The sequence below is a fragment of the Martes martes genome (assembly GCF_963455335.1).
Source record: "Martes martes genome assembly, chromosome: 6".
NCBI lineage: Eukaryota > Metazoa > Chordata > Mammalia > Carnivora > Mustelidae > Martes > Martes martes.
In genome coordinates this window covers 85610141-85634818 of record NC_137893.1, presented here as the reverse complement: position 1 = coordinate 85634818, position 24678 = coordinate 85610141, and the positions used below count along the sequence as shown (strand labels likewise).

At 50.6% G+C, this 24678-nt stretch overlaps 1 protein-coding gene across 1 annotated transcript in view; it reads left to right on the top strand.

Moving 5' to 3' along the window:
- Window positions 1–10538: 10538 nt before the first annotated feature.
- KCNK5 (potassium two pore domain channel subfamily K member 5) overlaps window positions 10539–24678 on the top strand; it is a 38212-nt gene continuing 24072 nt past the window's right edge. Inside the window, exon 1 of the mRNA XM_080805732.1 lies at window positions 10539–11098. Within this exon, the coding sequence (XP_080661858.1) occupies window positions 10913–11098 (186 nt within the window). The 5' untranslated portion in view covers window positions 10539–10912. The remainder of the gene's footprint in view (window positions 11099–24678) is intronic.

Sequence of the window (24678 nt, the reverse complement as noted above, 5' to 3'; positions counted from 1 at the left end):
GGGATAGAGAGGAGAGTGTTTGGGGAGGTAGAGACAGAAGATTCTGGAACAGGGCTGTCTTACCCATTAGCTGTAGCTGGGAGAGTGTCCCAGGCCCACCAGATTACAAAGAGCCCATGAAAACATTTTTATTTTAAAATCAGAAGAAAAAAGACAAACTTTTCAGTTGAAGAAAATGTTTTAAATATGATATTCATGTATTGGTCTTTATATTAATACCTTTGTAAGATACCACTTATAGAGAAAGGGACCCACACAGGCTAAACCTCCCAAGAAAGTCACAAGGTCGTCCTGGCACGGAGCGTGGCTGGGTCCCATGTGGGTAGGCTGGGAAGATGGTGGGAGATGTGACCAGAGAGGAAGGTGAAGACGGGATTTATTGAGGCCTCGGTAAGAACACGGGACTTCATCTCAAGCCTCAGGGAAACAGACAAGATTCTTTCGGCATTTTAATCCCTAAAAAGAAAATGTTTCTTTTTAAGCCACAATATCCTATTACACCTTAAAAATGTTAACATCTGGTAACGAATAACAGTGATGGTTGCACGACATTGTGAATGTATTTAATGCCACTGAATTGTACATTTAAAAACAGGTTAGGGGAGCCTGGGTGGCTCAGTCGGTCAAGCATCCAACTCTTGATTTCAACTTGGGTCATGATCTTAGTGTTGTGTGACCGAGCCCTGAGCCCCGTGTGGATGGACTCTGTGATCAGTGGGGAACGTACTTGAGATTTTCTCTCTCCCTCTACCTTGGCCCCTCTCCCCCACTCTCTCTCTCAAGTAAAGAAATCCTTTAATAAATAAATAAATAAAAATGGTTAAAGCAATCAATTTTATATTATGTATACTTTACCATAATAAAAAAAAATAGAGGTACCAGATAGCCATTGGGGTGGGGGAGGATGGACAGATTAATACCGCCCACCCCCCAGGTAAAAGCCTGGCTCTAGAGGGATTGGGACGGGTTCTGGAGGAGAGAAGCTCCCTCAGGCCCTGCCCTGTCTAAGTGCTCCAAGGCCTCTGCCAGCAGACCAGCCTGGGTTCCTATCCTGGCTTCCTCACATACCAGATCGGACAAGTCATTGTCCTCCTTGAGCCTCAGTTCCCTCACAGGTAAAATGGGGAGACTGGCCAGGCTCACCTTAGAGGGTCACTGTGAGGTACACAGCGCCGTGTGTCTTGACTGCTGAGGGCAGCGCCTGGCACATGGCAGGGGGTGGGTAAGGAGGGGAGTCCACAGGAAGGGTGACTTCCATCATGGCCTCACTTCTGACTAGTCCCCTCCTTGCCCTGAGAGTAAGGCAGAGATATGGAAGGGGCTAGACCATTCACCCCAATATGGTCACCTGCAGGAAGGTCCTGGAGCGGGACCCCAATCAAGGGTTATTCCAGACCCAGTCAGTTTGGGTTCCTGACACAAGGTTAAGAGGATTGGGGTGGCTGGTTTGAGAAGGGGAGTGCTTTGTGACTGGGATTCCAGTCCCTCGGGATAGTCAATGAGTTGTAACTTCCGTGTGATGAGTACTGTCACAAGGTATGGGGCTCCAAGCCCCTGGAGCCCCAGAGCCCAGTGAGCCGTCACTCAGAAACACACGTCTCAGGGCCCTGAGACCAAAGTCCTATGTGTGCGCAAGTTCTGTTTATTGCTCAGCTCACTCATGACACTAGCTCAGAAGGCAGAAATTTCAGAAATCCCAGTTCCTCTGGCCCCTTGGCATCCTCCTCACCCTCCCCTCCTCCCCAGCCCCCTCTCATCCAACCCTCAGGCCCCTCTTTCATCTGGTGGACAAGGAGCCAATTGTCTCTGGGATCTTTACATCCCTTGGGAACGGCCACACTGGGGCCCGAAGGGGCTGTCGTAGGCATTGAACAGTGGGTCTGAATGAGGCTTTCTGGGGTTGCTTGGAGCAGCCAACGGCTGAGGGAGGCTAGAGGAGGCAGGCTGGGGGAAAGGCTGTGTTCAGGCAATGCGGGAGGGAAGGAAGATTATCATGGATGCTCCAGAATGGAGCAAGTCCGCAAACAGCAGCAGGAAGTAGGGGAGTTCCAAAAATATTGACAGGCCCCCAAATCACAAAGCTCCCAACTCCTTCACATCTCCTGAGTCCTCTCTGCTTCTCTCTGCCACTGTTCTTACCTTCCTTCTGGTCCCCACTGTCTCCCCTCCCAGGACTGCTGCTGTCCCCATCTTCAAAAGGACACAGCTGCTTGGGTGAACTCTTGAAAAGGCTGCAGTGATAAGCGCCCCTGCCTGCTTAAAACCCTCCCAGGTGGAATGCTTAACCTTATTTTTGATTCACACACCCCTCTGACTGTCCCGTGAAGCCTGTGGACTTCTTCCTAGTAAAATGTCTTTAAATGCATAAAATGCAACGTGCTGTATTACAAAGATAACCAATAGTCCTTAAAGATAAAAATTGTGTATAGGAATATATATGCTTTTTCATTAAGGCATTTTAAGTTACAGCAATGGGGCTAAGAAGGACACAATTTTTAAACAATGTTTTGAGATATCTACTGCCATTTCATGGGGTATGAAAATGTGATGTTGGTGATTATCTGTTGTTGACAAAAAGTCTTAAGCGCTGCTAATGCTACTATGTTTATAGCCTGCAGTTGTTATTGAAGGGGACAGTAATTTTCAGATGGAGACAAGCGCCTGGGTGGCTTTTGGTTAAGCGGCTGGTTTTTTATTGCAGCTCAGGTCATGATCTCCGGGTCCGGGTCCAGGGATCGAGCCCCTCCACAGGCTTCCCACTCAGCGGGGAGTCTGTCTGAGGATTGTCTCTCTCCCTCTCCCTCTGCACCTTCCCCTGCTCATTCTCTCTCTCTCTCTCTTTGTTTCTCTGTCTCTCTCTCAAATGAATAAATCTTTAAAAAAGAATTTCAGATGGAGATTAGTGCAAAATAAGTTGTAAAATGTTTCTACATCCAAGTTCACGGAGCCTCTCAATTTTATCCATGGACCTCTTGACTACAGTTAGAACCCCTTGCCATAGTACCCCCTTCCCCTCCCCAGTGCTCCTGAGCATATGTGCGCATCCATACACACACACACACACACACACACACACACACACACACACATCCTCTCTCTTTGTAGTTCCGGGGACTTGGTCTCCGGCTGCCCCTCCCCTGAGTGCTAGGCTTGCTGAGTCTCTTGCCCCTGCTCAGCCCACCTCCTTGCTTTTTGCCTTCACGACATTTCTCACTGATCCCCCCACCTGGTCCACCTGGTGAACTCTTACCTAGCTTCTAAAATGACTATCAAGATCAGCTCCTCTTTGAAGTCGCTCTTGACTCTATCCAGATGGAACTGATTCCCAACCCCACTTCTGTAATCCCTGGCTTCCCAACCCAAGGTGGACTTTACTGCCCTTTTGTCTCTTGGTCATTCAAAGGCCCTTTGGGACAAAGACAGGGCCCCATTATGCTGAATCCACAGTGCTCCTCGCAGAGCCTGACACATAGTATTTGCTCAAAAGCACATGGAAGAGGGACACCTGGGTGGCTCAGTCCCTTAAGCATCTGCCTTCGGCTCAGGTCATGATTCCGGGGTCCTGGCATCAAGTTCCGCATCAGGCTCCTGCTCAGTAAGGAGTCTGCTTCTCCCTCTACCTGCTGCTCTTCCTGCTTGTGCTCTCGCTCTCTCTCTGACAAATAAATAAATAAAATCTTTAGGAAAAAAACCGTGAAAGAATGGATGAATGAATAAATAAATGCATGAATATGAGCCGTTATATATGTGCTGCCGAAGCAAGCACGAATATGAGCCATTATAGACAGATGCCCAAAGACACTGACAGGGTCAATACGGGAGTATCATCTCTATGTGCAGAGAACAATTGATCCCACTGAAAATTTCTTCTTCTTTCCAAAGCTCCTCTCTGTGTTCAGGGTGACCAGCAAAGGGAGCAGGCTGTAAGAGATCAGGGACAGCCCACAACACCCAAAAGAAATACTGCAGGCTATGTAGAAAGTTGCTCCCTGCAGGACAGAGAGACAAGAGAGGTAGCCCCAAAGGACTGGAAGGTGCACCCAGTCACTCCCTCAAGAAGCTGGGGAGAGCCTAGGCCAGCAGGGTGAAGATACACAGTACAGAAAGAACGCAGGAGTCTTCTGGGGGAGCCAGAGGTGGCCATGGAGAGGTGGGTGATGACAGCATGTGCTCGGGTCAATGGGGACCGGCAGCCATGGACTGCAGATTCTAGTCACCCTGTACAAGGTACCTAAAGCAAGTTACTCAACTTCTTCCAGCCTCAGCTTCCTCATATGTAAAATGGGCTAATAATCCCCTGTGGTGTTATTACAACCATTAAATAAGGTAGTAATAACAATAATATGCTTTATTTATCTGCATTACCTCATTTCGTGTTCATTAAATATCTAGCACATAGCGAACACATAAAAAGAGCCTTACTGGGGCGCCTGGGTGGCTCAGTGGGTTAAGCCTCTGCCTTTGGCTCAGGTCGGGGTCTCGGGGTCCTGGGATCAAGCCCCACATTGGGCTCTCTGCTCGGCAGGGAGCCTGCTTCCCCATCCCCCTCTGCCTGCCTCTCTGCCTACTTGTGATCTCTATCTCTCTCTCTGTCAAATAAATAAATAAATAAAATCTTAAAAGAGTCTTACTATTATTATTATAGGTAAATTTGTAAAGATAGTCAAATTTTGGTGGCACCTAGATGGCCCAGTCGGTTATGTGGCTGCCTTCAGTTCGGGTCACGATCCTGGGGTCTTGGAATCAAGACCCACGTCGGGCTCTCTGCTCAGCGGATGCCTGCTTCTCCCTCTCCCTCTGCCTGCTGCTTCCCCTACTTGTGCTCTCTCTCAAATAAGGAAATAAAATATTAAAATAAAAAAGATAGTCAAATTTGCCTGGTGCCCTGCCCCTCTTTCCACTTACCTTTTTCTTTCCCTTTCTTCTCTTTTTTTAAAAGATTGTATTTATTTATTTGTCAGAAAGAGAGAGCACAAGCAGGGAAAGCAGAGCAAGCTAAGGAAGAAGCAGACCCCCCGCTGAGCAGGGAGCCTGATGCGGGGCTCGATCCCAGGACTCTGGGATCATGACCTGAGCCGAAGGCAGACGCTTCACCCACTGAGCCACCCAGGCGCCCCTCCATTCACCTTTTCTTCTTCTACTCTCCTCGTCAAACAGTTCTGTTCAATCACCCCAAATCTCCCTGTCCAAGGAGTCGGAGGAGCTGGCTAGTCAGGGGCAGCCTTGGCGGAAGATGAGGATGGGGTGTTCCTCTGAAACCACCAGAACTTGTGTAAACATTTTGGAGGTTTAGTGCATGGGCGCACTTTTCAGAGGAAATCAGATACTCAAAGTCGTGAAAACAGAACAATAAAAGGGAAAGATCCACAGAAGTAAAGTGTTAGAGTCTTAATGCCACACCCTTTTCTTGGAATTAAAAAGAGGTCTTAGGGAGAAGATAACGTGTAACACAAAGGCATGAGTGTCGAATATGGGGTTTCAGACATCGATGCCAGTCAGAGAGAAAGATTTGGGGGTAAATCCCAGAACTCACGCCCTGCTATGTCAACTCTAAAAATGATAAAGAACATCTCTGGGTGACCCCTGAACTGGCCAGACTGGAGCAGGGGGCTTCTTACCAAATTACTTTTTCTGACCACACAAGTTTCAGACATTGTCCGACAACAGTGAAATTCTCATACTGTCCTGCTCCCTTTTTAAGGAAAAGACTTTGAAATGGCAACAGAGATAATCTGAAATCTTCCAAGACCAAAAATCCAACATTGGTGTTTGAATTCTGTTTTTAACCTACAAGGTCATGTTTTTCCACAGCTTTACAAGCTCTCAGAACGAAGGGCATGGAGCTTCAGTATTAACAGAAACTGAAACCCTGCTGATGGTTAATTACTGACTAATTCCCGGCCACTTAGCCTCGTCTCTCTCCTCAACGGCTGGCTAATCCTTGTAACTTCAAATATCTCACCTTGAATTTCCAAGTTCGATTTTCACTGATTTTCATTGTGTGTGTCTGTGTTTACCTTAAATTTTACAGATAACATAAAATCTACCATCTTGACCATTTTCAAATGGACAGCATAGTGTTAATTACATGCACCTTGTTCTGCAGCAAATTCTCTAGAACTTTTTCATCTTACGAAACTGAAACTCTATATCCATTGAGCAGCTCTTCCTGTTCCTCCCCCATCCCCCACTCCCTGGCAACTTCTATTCTATTACCTGTTTCTAAGAGTTTGGCCACTTTCGATGCCTCAAATAAATGGAATCTTACAGTGTTTGTCTTCTTTGTGACTGGCTTATTTCGCTTAGCATTACATCCTCATGGTCCATCCATGTTGAAGCGTGTGTCAGCAGTTCCTTCTTCTTTTTTTTTTTTTTTTAATAAAGAGAACTTTAGGTCACCTTTTTTTTTTTTTTAAGATTTTATTTGTTTATTTGTCAGAGAGAGAGCACATGCACAAGCAGGGGTATCGACAGGCAGAGGGAGAAGCAGGCTCTTTGCCGAACAAGAAGCTGGATGTGAGACTCAATACCAGGACCCTGGGATCATGAGATGAGCCAAAGGTAGATGCTCAACCAACTGAGCCAGGTGTCCCAGAAGTTCCTTCTTTTTAAAGGCTAGATAATATTCCACTGTATGTACACACCATTTTCACTACAACTTTATTGCTCTGTGATTTTATTTTGCTTTTCCTAGGATAAAATATGAAGGTTGTCTTATTGGGTATATTGAATTTACCTTTCTAACTTTCTAATTTACCTTTTTCAGAACCTTTCTAACTGACGAACCAGAGGATTAGTAGACATGAAAATTTAATAGATATTTTTCCCAGGTTTCTAAATGAGCCATTAGAAATAGAGCAAGTTTATAAAGTAATTGACAATCTTTCATAATGCAAGCTATTTTATAAGACATTTAAAAATGTCTATCCTTCAAGCAATGTGACAGGAACAAAAATGAAAACAAACCTTTTGAACTTTTGAATTGACAGCTACCAAGCTTTTTCTAAGGAAACAAGGTTTTCAAGTGATTGTGATGTTGAACCACTTGATGTTCTTAATGGCTTTTTATATGTCTCCTTAGATCATATGTGCATTTCAGAGGGGAATTATTCCCCTTGAAATCCCAAAACAGAATATTAACAGAAATATTCCTAAACAGAAATAAAGCGGTAAGTGTTATGAAAGGGACGCCTGGATGGCTCAGTTGGTTAAGCTATCTGTCATCAGCTCAGGTCATGATCCCAAGGTCCTGGGATGGAGTCCTGCATTGGGCTCCCTGCTTGGCGGGGAACCTGTTTCTCCCACTGCCTGCCTCTCCCCCTGCTTGTGCTCTCTCTCTCTAACAAATAAATAAATAAAATCTTAAAAAAAAAAAAAAAAGGATTATCAAACATTCATTCACCAAGAGGATAAGCCCTTCCCCTAACTGAACCAAGGAAGAAACAAAAAGTAAGTGTGGATCCTTTTGTGGCCAGAGCATGACTTGGGGGGAAAAAGCTGATCTGCTCTTCCAGAGGGCACTAGTGATCTATTGCTATCAATGTGAAATTCAACTCCATTCTCAAAGCTGACTAACTTTCAAAAGATGGCACTCTGAAATGATTATCAGCCATAAACATGGTCTCAGTGTAGGGGCCAAGGGCAGGCCACCCCAAGATGGGCTACTTGATGCCAACGTAAAGATTATTTTGAGTTAAAAAGCAATCAAAACCCAGCAGATTCAGGAAAGGTTCTTTACCTTCGCCCTCAACTGCCTAAAAAGAATTCAGATAGAGGATCTGTTCCAGGAAGAGAGCTATCACCACAGATATCTACATTACACTATGAACTAGCTATGGTGGACAGAGGAATCTGGCAAGGCCTGTTTGATCAAAGTCCTCTATGTCTCATTGTTTCTGAGTGACCTAGCAAACATTTGTTTACCAAACATTTACTCTTTTTCATCTTCCTGTGAATTGCAATCCTTCCCTTTGAAGTCCAAGACCCCTACCCCTGTCTTCTTAGTCCAAAATGACAGGTATACCTCATTTTGCCAGACTGTCTTCGGAATTTCCATGTCTGTGTGGATTCCCTGCACATATGAAATTAAATTGGATTTTCTCTTGTTCATCTGTCTCATGTCAATTTGATTTTCTTAGTCCAGCTAGAAGGACCCAGAAGGGCACAGGAAATTCTTGCTTCCCAACATCAGCTTGTGGAAGAAAATACCCCTCCCCCACCTTTTACCTACTTTTACTTTTCCATCCTCAAGGCTCAAGTAGTCTAAACATTCATTGGTTCCAGGGCAGTTTATATTTCCAAAAGCCCCCACTGGCTGCTTTTAGAGAATGGCCATAGCTCCCGATCTCCATCAGAAATTGTTGACCCAGATGTATGGATGGGGTCTGGGAGGGTGGAGAAAGTGAGGGGAGAGGAAGAGAAGCACAATCACTCTGGAAGGATCCCGGGGAAGGGGAGAGAGGCACGTCGTGAATGGAGAGCTAAGTCAAGAGGTTCAGGAAGACACAGGAAGGTAAGGAATGGGACCACAGAAGGAGAGATGAGGAGACAGTGAGCACCACATTGAGGGCAAAAGAGAAGCTGGGAAATGGAGAAATAGGTAAGGTGGAAAGATAGAGAAACTAGAAATTATAAAAACTTTGGATAAGAGAAACTAGAAATTTTAAAAACTTTGAATAAAACCTGATTCATTCCAAAGCATTCTGCAGTGTTTTTGTGAGACAGTGAAACCGAAATAGGAAGAGGCCCTTTATTTTCTTAGGAAAAGAACACAGACTGGAGGTGGGAGAGGAACGGTGGAGAATTTTCCAAACACAGAGAGAGCCTGTGGCCTCCCAAACTGCCCCCACCCCCTCTGGATGAACTGTTCACACCACAGTCCCTGACTTTCTCTTGAGACACAGGGGATCCGGGACGGAAGACTGGGCGCTCTGTGGGCTTAGGGCTGGGCGGTGGAACTGCAGAGCTTGACTGTAGGCTCAGTAGGAGGCAGACAGGAATTACAGAACAGTGGTCTGCCCGGGGTAGAGCCCAGGCCTGGCTGGGGAGTGGCTGGGTTCCACAGCGAGCAACTGAAAGGCCTTGTTGAGGGGACCTGGCTCCCTCAATCCCAGAGACAACAAATCAGGAAACATGGGACTTCCTGCCCTGCCTCCTGGAGATACACACATGGTGCCATAAAGGAGGGACAGAAACATCCACTAACTCAGATCAACCCTTCACACCTGTTTCCCTAGACCTTCTGCTCCTGCCCAATTTGGACACGTCACAGACACCCCCCACCCCGTAAAAATGTCCTAACTCTCGACACTTGAGCAAAGTCCCTCACCTTCCCCATGGGGGAAAAATGGCCTTGGCTAAAGGCAGTGCACCAATTTGGCTCACTGCCACACTTGCCCGCACAGAGGCCACCAGAGGGTCAAGGCCAGACTCTTGGTACCAAGTACTGGAATGTGCCACTCCAATTTTTGGCTGTTGTTGGTTGGAAATTTTGAATATACTAACCCAACACAACTTCAGTTTCCTCACTGCAAGGTTGGTATAATTAGAGGCCCGGATCATGATGCATGGAAAGGATGTGGTACTCCCTGGGGTTTTTAGCCCCTAGATGAGTGAGAGATGTCCTCAGTGTCTCTGCTTGACAAATTCATTCACTCCTTCATTGCACAAATGCTTATTGAGTGTCTCCTACGTAACAGTCTGGGGACATGTCCTTGAACAATCCAGATTCCCTCCCCCAGCAGTCACTTTACCGTTACAGGGTGCATTAGAGTTATATAGTCTCTCAGAAGGAATTTAGGAAGAAAATATCTCCCAACAGTGGGGATGAGTGCACATGTGTGGGTGTCGATGAGGGTTGCAGAATAGGCGTGGGAGTATGGAGAGGTTAAGTATTTCCTGGAGAGTTACAGTGTGTGTGGCTGGGAGGCACCTACAACAGTGAAGCCTCAACAGCGCCTTCTCAATGTGTGTGTGTTGGGGGGGTCTCACCAAGGCAGGTGAGAATGGGCCAAGAGTGTGGAGTCTCGCCTTTGTGGCTGGATTAGTTCCTGCTATCCTGATTCTCTACAGCCTCTCCTGTCCCTTTCTAGTCTTACCGCCCAGCCCCGCCGCCGCCGCCAACCCAGCTTACAGGAGGGAGTAAGAGAAAGAGACTGAGAGAATCAAACTTTCTTGGCAGAAACGTCAGAGGATGGAAATTGAATTACAATGAAAATAAGAATAATAGTAACTTCCCGACCCTAGTCATTAGGTACACACTCCTCTTAGTTAATACCACCAGCACAAAAAACCAACGCGAGTCCCGGAGACCCCAACCCCGGTGCCACCGCGGGGCGCGCAGCTTCCCCTGGCGGCCGCACCGGGAGCGCACGGAGCACCGAATTGCGCAGCGCGCACCTCGTTGGGGGACTGCGCGGGGCGGGGCCTGCGGGGGGGCGGGGGGAGGTGCAGGCGAGGAGGCGGGGCCTCCTCGGGCCCCGCCCCCCGGGATCAGGCGCGGGGCGCTGGTTAAAGAGGCGCGCGGAGGCGGGCGCGGCGCACACTGCTGTGGCTCGCGGAGGACGGCCCACGTGTCTCCCCAGAGTCTGGCCTTGATTCCACCCCCTCCCAGCTCCTTTTAGCCCCGCGAGGCAGGGCGCCCCCTTGCCCCCACCTTGGTGTCCGCCCGCCTCCCACAACCCCCCGCTACCCCGCCTGCGGGAGGAAAGCTTCGTACAGTTTACCCGCGCTCTGTGGGCCAATTTGACGGAGCAACTTTGTCCGGGGAGCGGCGCCGGGGGGTGGAGGAATAGGGCACTGCGCATGCGGAGCTCCAAATTCAAACAGCTGTTTGCAGAGGCTGGAGGGCGCGTGGACCGGGAGCCGCTGGGGCTAAGGGAGGCTTTCTCCAGGAGGCAGCCGCTCAGGAGCCATGGTGGACCGGGGCCCATTGCTCACCTCGGCCATCATCTTCTACCTGGCCATCGGGGCAGCGATCTTCGAGGTGCTCGAGGAGCCGCACTGGAAAGAGGCCAAGAAAAACTACTATACACAGAAACTGCATCTGCTCAAGGAGTTCCCGTGTCTGGGCCAGGAGGGCCTGGACAAGATCTTGCAGGTGAGCCGCCGTCCGTGCCCCTACACACTTGAAGCCGGCCAGAGAGTCAGGAGTGCGGAAGGGCAGCCCTTCACAGCTTTGGATAACCCACAGTCCCCGTGGGTAGTCCTGGGGGTGGCAGGAAAGGATGTCTCGCATGGGTCTGGCTGCTGGGATCTGTCGTTCACCGGTAGACACCGGAGTGACCCATGCGCCGAGATTCTTTGGGAACCCGGTTTGTCCCGAGAGAAGTTGAGGTTCACCCCCGAGTGAACCAGGCTCCGTGGTGGCTCGGTGTGAGTGTGCGGGTACCTCCCTGCTTGGAAGGGGGCTGGAGGGCGGATAAAGGCGTTTATCTTCACTTGGAGACGCTCCCGGAGTTCGGGAGGCGAGCCGGGTGCCACTCCTTCGCATCTCCACCTCCCAGCTCCAGGCCGGTGCCGCGCCCGCGCGGTTTTTCTTCGCGAATGTGAGCCCCGCGGAGTCGGTGGAGGGTCCGCGCCAGCCCGAGCCTGAGCAAAGCCTCCCCCCTCGGGAAGTGGGTAGGGGGCTCTGTCCTGCTGGAGCACCCTGGGTGGGGAGTGGGGGACGATGGCTGGAATGCCGGGGACGCGCTCACGCTTCCGGCAGGGCTTATCTCTCGGAGACAGTCCCCCTTCTCCCCCTGGGCTTGGAGTTAAAGTTTGTGAAAGTAGCAGGTTGAACAAAGGAACAAAATGCATCCTTTTTAGGGGGAAGGAGAGGTTGAGCAGAATGGGAGGTGTTGGGGGATAGTTTCTGCTCTGTGTTGGGATTGAAAGCCTTTTATCTTCTCCTTGTGTTCTGTGGATAGCTTTGACCTCACTGGGATAAACTGGAGCTGACCATGCTGTTTGGGACCTTGAGTCTGTTTGGGGACCAGGGCCCTTTGCTCCAGTTTCTGAGAGGTCCTTGACCTTAACCACCCGTCTTCTTGGCCTGCATTAATGGCCTCCCTCCAGCGGAAGGACCAGAACCTGGATATAAGAGCTGGTGAAGGTTCTAGATTGTGGGGTGGACTAGAGGGAGATTGTCCAAGGTGTTACATTTCTCTTGGAACGAAAGATGCCAGAAAGAAGGTTGGATGGAACAAACACTTAATCTGTAGCAAGCCCCCAACATTTTATGGTTGTCTAGTTATCTCTCATTTGACCCGGTCTCAGATCTCCCCATATGTGAAGTGAGAACGAACCTGTCTTCATCTGTCTTCCCTGCCCTGGACTGCTGGGAAGTTGAAAGCTGTGGAGCACATGATTAGGTCTTGCCTTGGCCACTTCCTTTTTGTCCTGAAATCAATGGACATTCACACACATGAGCATATAAGTACTTACCAGCAGTTGGGCAAGTAAAGACTTGACCTCCCAGAGGCCAGCAAGAGGGGAGGTTGGGCAGGTTTGGTGTTGGATTTTAGTGGGGAGAGTCTCTGGACCTGTAGCCATCCCCAGAGTGGGGTCCCAGGAGAGATGAGGTTTGGTGGGGAGCATGGGCTCAGAGGCTAATTGTGTGGTTTCGCCCCCCAGAGCAGGAGTGCTTTCCAATGAGTGCCCTGTGTGTGCGCATTGGGGAGGGGTCACTTTATAATTTCCCTTGAGGAAACAATTCCCCTGGAGAACTAGTTGTTGTTTAGTTTCTTCCAGGGCTTTGTTTAGAGGGGGAAGAGGGCAGGCGCGGGTGATGAAGAATCAAGCTGCCCTCGAAGTGTTTCCCTCTTCGCCACAGCAGGGGAAGGAAGGAAAGAATTCAAGGCTGAATGTGGGAAAATAAACTTCAAAACCCAAGGAGAGGGGAAAGGGGGGGCGGTCAGGGTAAGGCAGCCGGGTGCAGCTGGTGGTAGTAGCTTTGGAAGTTAAACAGCTTTCCTAAGGTGTTCGAGCAAACAAAATGCTTCTTGTTTGGAGGTCCTCTTAAACCCGCCAATGATGGCCCCGCATAAGTGTGCAGGTAATTTTTAGATTTGAGCATCAGGCCAGTCTGATTTGGAGACGATTATGGACAGCCCTGTTCCTCATCCCTGGCCAGAAAACTCTCAAACCTTCACCAAGTGGGCGAGTCCCCTCCCATCATAGGAAAAACCCAAGAAATGAAGACTGACCAGGGGAAGCATTTTGCTAGCGTCACTTTTTAGTCTGCAGAAATCTGCCTGGCTCTGCTTTCTGTTCTGACTTGAAGCATTGCCTTCAGCCCTAGGAAATTGGCTTAACGAAAAAAACAAAAAAAAAAAACAAAAAAAAAACAACGAAGACTCAGTCTCTGAAAACTTAAACTTCTTTCCCATCTGGCCCACCTGAGGTTCTGTGTTTTGTCAGGTTCTGAATCCCCTTTGTAATCCTAAAGAAGTCCCAGGCTAGGAATTCCTGGGGTTGGGGTAGGCTCTTGGGAGGGGTTGTTAGAAGGGGGTGGGGGGTGCAGTCTGGGCTGGGGTTTTTCTTACCCTGGAAACCGCCTGTGCTTTCAAAAGCATGCGAAGGGAGTTAACGCAACACACCCCTCACCTTTCGTTAGATCTTTGGAAATAGACCCCAAGTTTCATGTGCTTCCTCCCTGTACAAGCTGTGGTTGAACTGAGGTGGAGGCCAACTTTCAAACCTCAAACCTCCCCACCCCCACTGGCCTCAGACCACGTGGTCGCCCTCCTTCCTGCCTTCAGAACCACCTTGGAACCTTGCTCCCAAGCCTTGTTCCGCCAGCCTCTTCCTAAGTTGCAGCGGTTTCCATAAGGGCAGTTAGCATTGACTGAATGCCTCGTGCACTGGGCATTGTGGGTGGCATGTGCATTTTATGAGAGAGGGCACAGGCTGGTTTTGCCATCTGGCTTGGCCATTTACCCATCAAGCCATTTAAATTTGCCTCTTTCCCCACCTGCAAAATGAGGGTCCAGTGAGAATCAGGTCAAGCAGAAGCGTTAGGCAAGATGTGTGCTGGTGTGACTTGGGAGAGCTGACACGCCTCCCGCTGTTGTTAGCATTTATTGGGCACACAGTGACCAGGCGTTTTACCTGCCTTAGTTACTCCTTACAGCAATCTTACGTATTAAGATAAGGAAACCGAAGCTCGGGGAGGTTGGAATGGCCTTGGCGACACCGCAGGAGCACTCCAGAGCCCATTCCTTGTGCACCTTTGCCCTCCTTGGGCATGTGAAGCTGTTGACTGGTTAGTCTGTGAGTGAGCTCCGGGGATTGGTTCAGGTGGACTCTGGCCGGCTGGGGAATTCTATTTTCTCTTTCCGCTAGAACAGGCATTGGCACTCAGGCCTCCTGTGTGGGGCCTGGCCAAGCCAGCACCTCCTCTGTGACTGCGGTAAGCCTCAGTCCGCCCCTCCCTTGGCAGCACAAGAAAGCAAAGGGTTGGGGTGAAGGGGAGCAGTGAACCTTCTCCAGCTTTCACCTCCGGTGTGTGGTGATCATAAACAGGAAGGATCTGAGAACTCACTGTGCACCAGAGCTTCCAATAAGTACTTTATAGATGTTCTTATTTTAATTTAATCTTGGTGACCACCTCCTTTTATAGAGGGGAACAGTGATATAACTTGCCCAGGATTATATGGCACAGAGTCGGGTTTCACACTGTGCTGTATTCCAAAGTACGTGAGAATTAGTCAGCAAGTGTCTACTAAGGGCCCACTGTGTGCCAGGCACTAGGCAAGGCTCTGGGAGTGCAAAGATGGATTAAGACACCCGCCAGGCTGAAACTGGCTTCTGGGAAGAAGGATGAGTAAACTCCCCAGGATGGGGCGGCTCGTGAGGGCCCCCAGGACCAGCCTGAGGGGCCAGGGAGGGCTTTCTGGAGGCGATGACCTCAAGTAGGGTCTTGAAATTAGGAGGGTTCGAGAGGAAGAAGAAGGGAGGAGAGAGTGGGTGTTCTTGCTGTGGCTCTCCAGATTCCCCCATGTCTCCTAGGAGTGTGGTAGGGGTGGCTCCAGGCCCTGCCTTCCACTGGGATGCCCCATCCCTACCTCTGGGTTTGGCTAGACTTCTCATGTGTCTGACCAGTTCCCAGAAGCCTTTTAGATCCTGCTGGCCTCCTTGCCAGCTTCAAACTGCATTATCCTATTTGGAAGTTTTCCACGTGTGCCAGACCCCTCTCCTTTTATTTCCTAGAACCTTCTTACTCTACATACCTGTTCCCATCTATACCAGTCAAGCTGATTCCAATTTTAAAGGTCTGACCTCAAGTCACTAACACCAGTCCTCCTCCCAAAGTTTTAAAATATAACCAGGGAGTGCGTGCTAAAATTACATCTGCCCAAAATGCTGAGAATGGGGCACCTTAATTGAGTTTTTTTGAGAACTGAGGGTTAACATGAAAACCCCTTTTGTTTCAAGCCTTGTTGGAAGTGATAAAGCACACTGGTCTGCTTAACTGCCTTTGTAAGTAAAGGAAACACAATAGATCTTTTGATTATCCAAGATCACGGAGGCCGCCACGTCAGTAGTGTGAACTTGGGTCCTCCCTGTCTCGAACGGGAGAAGTGGAAAGTAGAGAAGTCGGGTTTTTGAGAGGAATTGGAAGAAGGAGTTCCCCTCCTCATGGCTTGTCTGTTGATGTTCCTCTCAAAGTTGAGGGCCGCTAAAAAAAAACAAGAATTCTTAAATCGATGAATCTGCCTCTGTTAACTGCTCTAGAGTTTCAACAGTTAAAGTGAATTTTTATTGCATCGTTTGGAGCGTTTCACTAGAACCCTTAGGATGATTACAGATGGCATGGTATTAGAGACTTCTCAGACGGAATTAGCAAGTGTTGAAAGATTCTAGTGGAGGTGGGGGGAGTCCTATAGGAGGGGGTGCAAGGGAGGTGAGGACTGTTGCGTCTAAGTATTTTCCTGGGATTTTGCCCTATTTATAGTTTGGCGTTTAAAAGAAACAATCCTCCAGTTTTGGATGCTGTGCTTGGCTGGCTCTGACCTCAGGCCAAGGGCTTTCATCTTGAACTTGGCTGTTTGCTGTCAGATTGGGCTCAGCCTCTGAACTCTATGTGTGGTGGGGGTGGGGGTGGGGGTGGGGAGCAGGGAATTATAAGGCTTTGGGGAACAGAAGAGCCGAACTCCTGAGACAGAATGCCCAAGAGAGTCTTTCTACAAATTGGATTGCTAGATTCGACCGTTGCTGAAGAACTACGTAGCCAGAACTGGGTGATACAGAGAGGCCAAGCATGCTGGGTACTAGAAGAAACCAAGTGAAATAGGTTTGCCTGTTGGAGAGTGGAGCGAGTCAAGGCGAGGGTCCTTGGAGATCACAATGAGAGTTCCCCGGGACTCTCTGAATAGGGCAGGGGAGGCCTGACCTGTCGTCCACCCTCCCCAGGGATGGGTTGACACGCTGCCCTCCAAGTACCACTCGCCCCACCAACCGCGGGGCCCTTGCTTTTGCTGAAAGAGTCCCATCCATGCCGTGTGTCATGGTTATGGGCTGGCCTCCGAAGGCAGGCCACGATAGCACCCTCATTGCTCGCCTCGACCAGTGCTGGGCACATAGTCAGTACTCTTTAAATGTTAGCTCCACTGCCTCTGCTACTATTCCTAGACACCCCTGCTCTGAGAGGGGGCTGCCCACACAAGTCTGGCTCACACAGGATCAGGAGGACCTTCCTGAAGCAGAAGAAATGTCAACCATTTTTTTTTTTTTAATTGTGGTAAAAAAAACACATAACAGAGTTTACCATCATATCCATTTATTCCCCATCTTAAGCACTTTTAAGAGTACATTTCCTTCATGTTAAATATATTCACGCTGTGGTGAGACAGATCTCCAGAACTTTTTCATCTTGCAAAACAGATTCTACCTTCATTAAACAGCTCCCCTTTCCCCTCTCCCCCAGTCCCTGGTAATGAGCAATTTATGTTCTGTTCCTGTGAGTCTGACTACTTTGAATACCTTTCAAGTGGAATCATAGAGTATTTGTCTCTTTGAGAAAAATGGTGCAACCATTATGGAAAACAGTGTTGAGGTTCCTCAGGAAATTAGAAGTGGAACCGTATGATCCAGAGTCCCTCTTCTGCGTGTATATCAGTGAGATTTTTAAGTTGCTGAACAAATAAGGTGGGGGGTGGGTGGGTATGGATCTTTCTTGCCCACAGCCCTCAGGGAGGAGGAAAACTGCCTGATGGTCCTGGGCAGCAGCCACAGGGCTGGAGGGTGAGGGTCAGATGATGAAGCCCTCTGGGTTTAGCCAAGGAATTTGAACTGACCAAAATTTTGTAATTTTCAAGTAAGGGAGTGAACAGCATTTCAGAAAGTTCCCTCTTCCTTCACCGGCTTTGCAACTTAAAAGAAGTGGAGTATTTGACTCGAAATTAACAGCATTTCTGTGGGCTGAACCCTTCACCCCATGGGTGTTCTGATAAGGATGCTTCCTCCCTTCCTCCTGATGTGATGGAGTGTGGGTTTTTCCACCAAAGCCCACAGAACCCACAGCAACCCCCCCCCAAACCCAACTTTCAGTTAGGGCACCTTCTCCTCTTACCATGAGCCCCTTGGACAATGAGGTCTGGGTCCCTGCCACACCACCCCGCCCCCCACCATTTGACCAGATTATGCCGTAGTTGTCCCTTTATGCAAAAGTGAGTTTGGTGTCGTCCAGCTCTGTACAGCTGCCTGGGGCCTCTAGGTTTTTGGTGAGGGGTTCATCTGGTCCCTAAATTTCAGAGATCTGGGCAGAAGAAAGGGTGAGCTCACAGAAGGGCCTCCCTGCTGGCCAGCATTTTAGTGTGTGCTGAAGCCTCAGAAACCAGGCAGGGGCCTTAGCCCTCGGGAGCGCAGCCTCACTGGGGAGAAAAACGGTCACAGTGGTGGAATGAAGGGAAATGCGGTCCTGGTGCTGAGTGATGGGTTGCAGATGGTAGAGGCCAGAGAGATGGACGAGGGTCACAGGGCCTCAGAGGATTCGGTTCCTGTTTCCTGAGGCCTGTAGGACCCCTTGGCCGGCAGGGGATCTGGGTCTGACCCACACGTAACCCCTGCCCTCAGGGAGCCCCCAGTCTAGAGGAAGAAAAGTAAAAGGACCTATTACCGTGTTGATATTAGTAAGTGTACCTGGAGGTTCTGAGTGTCAGTCACTGAGAGATTAACCTCCACTCTCGAATTTAAAGAAGCAGGAGTATAAGGCACGCTGGAAAGATGAGCGGTGTAGCTAGCAGCACCTGGAAGCGTCCTGCCGAATTCTTACTGCATGCCAGCCTCGGGCTGGTTCTCTGACTGTGTCTCCTTAAGAGTCCAGTAGGGTAAATGTTACTGCTATGCCCATTTTCTAGGGAGATGGAGGCCAGGGGATTTGCCTGGGTCTACATGGCTAACTAGAGGCTGAGATTCACCCTGCCCTGTTGACTTCAGAGCCAGGAGTGGAGAAACAGCCCAGTGGTTGGAGTACAGGGGTTGGGGTAGAGGTAGTGTGAGCCGAGCGCTTGCTTAGCCACAGGCTGTGGGAACTGTTTGGTGCCTCACCTCATGAATCCATGCACAGCCCTCTGCTGGAAGGGCTCTTACCAGCACTGCATCCTGCTAAGAGCCACAGAATGGACCACACAGGTTTAACCTAGAGGCTGTACGTCTAGGAAGTAGAAGAATGAGGATTTGAACCTGGAGTCCACACTGTGGACCTTTCTGTTCTGTGTAGGGTGGAAAAGTAGGAAAAAACAAGGAGCAGAGGCTTGGAGGCAGGAAAGGGTCAGGCTTGCACGGTGTCTTCAGTGCCTTAGCTATTAGGATGTTTACCAAGCTGCGTGACCTTGAACAGGTCAGTCTCCTCATCTGTGAAATGGGACGGTAGTACAGTATCTCCCTCATGTCCACAGAGTCCATGGAAACATACTAGGCAGAGTGCCTGGTGCATGCAGCTGGTGACTTGCTGCCTGTTAGCTGCTGATCCTGTGCCCCATCTCTCTGGGGGGGCCCTGTTTCTGATGGCTGTTTCAGGCCCCACCGCAGACTGAGCTCCAGATCTGGAGATGGAGATACAGATGATAAAGCCCACCAGATTCCTCCTAGTGGAGTCCCCCACCATTTCCTATTTCTTTCAAATTCACCCACAGCCCTCCCCTCAAAAGAATTAATGGTCCACATCTAAACATATGGCAGGTTGGCCCCCTCTTCCTTTCCAGCAGGGCCCTGGCTCGTCCCAGGTCCCCATCACACTTTTCCTATTCTGGAGGATTCCAGGTGCAGATGGCCTCATGTATGTCCTCCCTGGGTGGTAATCACAAAGGATCCCGGGTTAGAATTATACCCTCGTAGGGGGCAGTCACCCCCACCCACTTCCCCTTTCAGAGGGCCCTTGGTAGACAGGTCCCTTTGATTGCCTTTGAAATGTGCATTCTATTTTTCTATTTTTCCTCTCTTCCATCTAAATATTTGGGTTTCCTGCCGAAATATTTAGGCAGGATTGTGTACTGTGGCTGTTGTCACCTCCCATGGCCCAGTGTAATCTGGCTGCAGCTGCTTAGCTAGGCTCTTCCTGGGAGGGAGAAGCTTTCTCTCCCCTCCCCCCAAGGGGCCCCAGGAGAAAAGTCCAGCAGGGTGCTTCATGGCCAGGCCAGTACCATGTTCAAAGTCCCTACCTTTGTCTGTGCTGGCTGCTGGGGCTGACAGACTCGGACCTGAACCACTGTGTAGGAAATAGTGGATTCTACCCTGGTTCCAATTCTGCCTGTGGTGCTGGTTTGTGCTGAGCTCTGGACTCCATTTCCCTCAAGTAAATTCATCCATGCACTCAAGAAGGCTCATAGTGCCTATTAAATTAGGTCCAGCTAGACCGTAAGAGCCCTGCCTGGGCAGGGACATGTCTCCCCACCCTCGGCCTAGGTCTACAGACACGTGCAAGAAGCCTGTGGATTTAATTGCCCACTGCTGTGCTCACAATGTCTATTGGGCCCCAGGTGCCCAGTGGTGTGCCTGGCTCCGAGGGGGACGCTGAGAGCCTTGTGGGCCTTCCATTTCCATGTCCAGTCAGGAGGGGCTGGGCCTCTTGAAGATCAAGGCTCTCGTCTAGGTGCATTGAGCCAGGCCCAGACTTTGGCACGTGGCCTCCTAGGCTGCGAATTGTGGAAAGGAGGAGGGGAGGGGAATGCCATTATCAAATGTGCTCCCACTTTCCCCTTCAAGCCTCACGAGCCGGGGCCACGTTTCCTAGTGGTTAAGGACAGGCTTTTCAAGTCACAGCGCCTTTGCAAGCTGTGCGATCCTGAGCACACTGTTCCATTGGAAAGTGGGAACAGTGTTACCCATCTTGGTGGGTGGAGATCACAGGAGATCATAGAAGAAAACGTGCGTGGAGGTCACTTGCTGTGGCCCTGCTGTCAGCTCCAAGTTAGCCTTTAAATTCAGTTTATTGCTGTCTCTTCCCTCTTCGAGGAACTTGTAACAGCTCTCCCTCTCTGGGTCTTTATCTCTGGGAACTCCCTTCCCTGCTTCCTCTCCCCATCCCATATTTCATAAACTTCTGCTGAACTTGTTTCTCCTGGGATTAACAAGGCCAATCTGTCCAGCCCCTGCTCCCCCCACCAAGATCCCCCCCTTCCACTTGGGGCCAGCCAGCCAGGCTCACCGTGGTTGCTGCTTTCAAGGAACTTGAGGCAGAGCAAATAGCCATCCAGTCCTTTCTTTAGCAGATATTTACTAAGCACATACTATGTGCCCAAACCTGTTTGAAACCTGCTGCAAAGAGAACGAGCCCCATCCCTGCCTTTTGGGGAATGCCTTCAGATCATGGACTGCAGAAACCCAAGAGGGCAAGTCGACCTGCTGGGGGCGGCAAGCAACACCCCTGCCCCTCCCTCGTGGAGGCAGGTCGAGGCCTTCAGAGCCTGCTGAGGAACAGGAGCAAAGGCCGGGCTGTTCTCCGGGGAGAGGGACATGTCCTGACCTGATCATTCTGGCCCGGCTGGAGCCCGCCTTGGGCTTTTTCTCCCCCAGGGCCCCAATCATGGGGAGCCTTGCACAGTGGACTGAGGGTGTCGGCCCCAGGGAACAGAGCAGAAGTGTTGCACATTGTTGCCTGAAGCACCTGGAGGACCCCAAGAAGCTCGTGGATACACAGGCTTCCTGCCCTTCCCAGATTCCCACCCTGGGCCTTGCCATGAGTCTGTGCAGACCTGTTCATCCAAGGTGCCTTCCTGTGAGCTCTCTGGGACTGACAGAGGTGTGGCAGTGAAATACCATCCCATTTGCTAGGTAGGAAAACTGAGGCCTGGTGAGGAGCTGGGTGGGGACAAACGGCAGAACTAAGTTCAGGTAAACCGGCTCTGCTTGCCCAGGTCCAGAGTGTTTTTCCACCAAGCCATTTGTCACCCTGTCTCAAATCCCCTTTTAAATGGCCTTTAAACCAAAACCATAGTGGTGTTTTGGGGTGCCGAGCACTGATTCTACATACACTAACCAGGCCTGCCTGATTTCCTACCCTGCCCAGCATACGCCTTCCTGGCACCTCAAGTGGCAGCTTCCCCACCCTACCTAGTGAGTTTTTCTGGGATGAGATGCAGGAGTTGAGATGGACCAACTGTAAGCTCCATAAGGAGGATGGTTTTTTAGGGCTGTCCAGAGCCTAGAGCAGGAAGGATCTGAGGCCTCCCAGGGAGTCACCCTATCACAGGACCCTGCACCCCAAGTGTTTACACCCAAGGAGCTGTTGTTAGCTGGTTTCTCCAGAGCCCAGAGCACCTCGCTTGGAGGCTGGCAGAGGTGGCTGATGGGGGAGGAGGGTCAGGCTCTGGGCACCTCTCCTGGCAGTGAATCATAAATTGTGAGGCTGAAGGAAGCTTAGTGGTTACCTAACCGGCCTCCTCGTACAGCCCTGGATGGAGCCAAGGCCCAGTCCTTAGGAGGTTGTGTAACTTCCCCCAGGTTACTGTGCTCACCGGGGGCGGGGAAGGACAGTGAAGCAGTAATTAGAGCTAAGTGGGACAATTAGGGAAGTCATCTTGGAAGCAGGGTCCCCAGGAGGTAGGTTGAAAGGTGATCACCACACCTCCTAATAGCTGTTCTGGCCAGTGTCACGGCCGTCAGGGGTCTTCATAGACTCAGATCGTGACCCCCAACCCAGAAAACCCTCAGTGGCTTCTCGGTCAGACCAAGCCAACATTCTTGCTGTGGCCTCTGTCATTTGGACTCTACTACTGGCGTGGTCTTGGCCTCTTTCTGGACCCATCCCTTTGATCCCAGTTGGCCTCCATATAGACAGAAGGTCGCCTCATGAGGGAGGAGAGGCGTTTTAAGACGTTGTAGATGCATCGCAGGTTTTCAGTTCTTACCAAGAACTCGAGGTCTATCCGCTAGTAACGTAAGTCACTGCAGGGAAGGGTGGCTGCGGGGGCAGGACCATGATCACGGTGTAACCGTAACCAGAAGTAATGGTGGCTGGCACTTGGTGATGGAAAGGGAGCCACAGGCTGGGCGAGGGCCATCGCTGCTCGCATCAACCCCCCCCCCCCAACAGCAATGACAAGATAAGTGCTGTGGGGAACCTCATTTTGCAGATAAGGCATCTGAAGCAGAGAGATTAAGTGACATAACCAAGGTCACACAGCTAGTTAGTAGCCTGAACCCAGGCCTTCTGTGTCCAGAGCCAGAGCTCTGCAGAGGCGCCCCTCATTTAGACTGTGGGGTCCTAAATTGGCGCCAGTCCTACCCATCTTGCTAGGCTACCAGCTACTCCTTGGGGCTGCACTTTGTCCTTGGGATCCATTGGCTCCTAGCACCCCAAAGGCACTCCAGGCCTGCTTGCTGGCCTTTGCTGAGCACTGTTTTCTGCAGCCTTGTGGGTTCTGACACCACTGTTTTCCCGACCACATTGACCATATATAGGTATATTTGCCATTTTCAGTGTGAAAAGGTTTAAAGCAGGAAATCTTGGGTCCTGTAAGTAGAGGCCAGGGTTCAGGGTCAGGGCTGTCAACTCCTTTCCTGCTCTCAACCCCTTTCCTCCAGCATCCTTACAGAGCCAATAGGCACTGACCCTTCACTGTAGAATTTGTGGGTCAGGGGACCCAGCAACCAAGCCTTCAGAAAAGCATCAAGGAGCTGGAGGGGGCATGTAACTGCTTGTCAGTGGTGGGGTTTCCATCTGAGTCCCCATATTACCTGCTCCCTCCTCAGCAGCTAAACCTGTACTTGTGACCTGTGCCCGCATTTGGCTTCCCCAGGACAAAGCCCCAGCAGGACTCCGGTCCCCACCTTGGGAGGGAATAGTTTTAGTCTTGCCATTCTCCTGGAGTAGAAGTGCCACTTGCCTATGTGACTGATGACAGGGATCAGTGATCCTGCAGTAGGCTGAGGACTCCAGGGTGGACCCCAGGGTATGGCCTCGAATGTTTATTTGGGCCTGGGAGTCCGTGGTGTCTAGTGCAAGTTCCTTGATCCTCCCACGTCCTGGGTGCAGGATGGCACCTGTTCAGACCCTCCGGAGGAGAAAGAACAGGAGCCCCAGGCCTGGCCCGTCTCTGCTGTTCAAATAAAGCTGCTGCCTCCCGGATCGTGGAATGCATGCTGACACTGTTAGCTTTGGAAGGATGCCCTTCCCTTCTCAGCATCCCGGCCCCCTGGAGCAGTGGGTGGAAGGGCCGCCTCTCACTGAGGGATAAGTGCTGAGTGGGCTAAGTGGGGCAGGCTGATGCAGTAGTGTCTCGTCAGCACCCCCCTGGGGAGCAGGAAAAGGGAGGGTGTCCTGATTATCAGCTTTTCAACACCCCGTCTCTCCCATCCCCCAGACGCTAGCCGCAGCCCAGAGATCTACTTAGGAGCGGCCCCGTGAGCTGGGGACTGGCAGGTCCTGGGGCTTGCTCAGCTGACTTACTGCGCAACTAGACCAGGTCACTGCCCCTCTCTGAACCCAGGACCTGGTCACTAAGGCCAGTTAGATACCTCCCGAGCACCTGCTGTATGCCCAGTGCTGGTTTAAGGGTTGTGGAAATCATGGGAAGACTTGGACATCATCCCTGCTTTTTGAGGTTGGGGTGGGGCCTTATATCAAGGATTATTAAGTAGTGATGGGGCATGTGGCAGGGGTTTCAGGGGCCCCAAGGGAGAAAAGTCACTGTAGGCTGTGGCTGCCAGGGCAGGCTCCCCATCCTTCTCTGGGCACCACCTCCGCACCCTGGGACATCAGAGCATGTTGCCTTGGGGGGTTCTGCCTTGTCTGCACGCCTTCCCTGCTCTGCAAGGCCCTAACCTTGTGTCCCATTGCATCACAAACATAGCACCCCATGAGAGATAATTAGTAAAAAAAACACTGTGAACCAGGAGGCTGTGTTTCTGTGTCCTTTAGCTTGTCTTCTCCAGCCCCCAAAGCCCAGAGGCAGGACCCTCGCAGCCCTCCTTTGCCTTCCAGTTAGGCCCACCTCCAATCTGGACACTTGTCCCTCGCCCTCCCCGTGGGGGTCTTGCCTGGCCAGATGCTGCATCCCCCCCACTAGGTGCTGTGGGCCCACCCGCAGCCCTGCCATCCTCCTGTGCACGTGCCCTCTTGGGACAGCTCAGCTGGTTGCCCAGCAAAGTGTTATCTCCCTGGGCATGGAGCCACGTCTCGACCTGGGGCAGGCTCCACAGTGCTGGGGCAGGGCGACGTCTGAGTTGTGGGGGACACTGTTGGGTCCTGCTCTA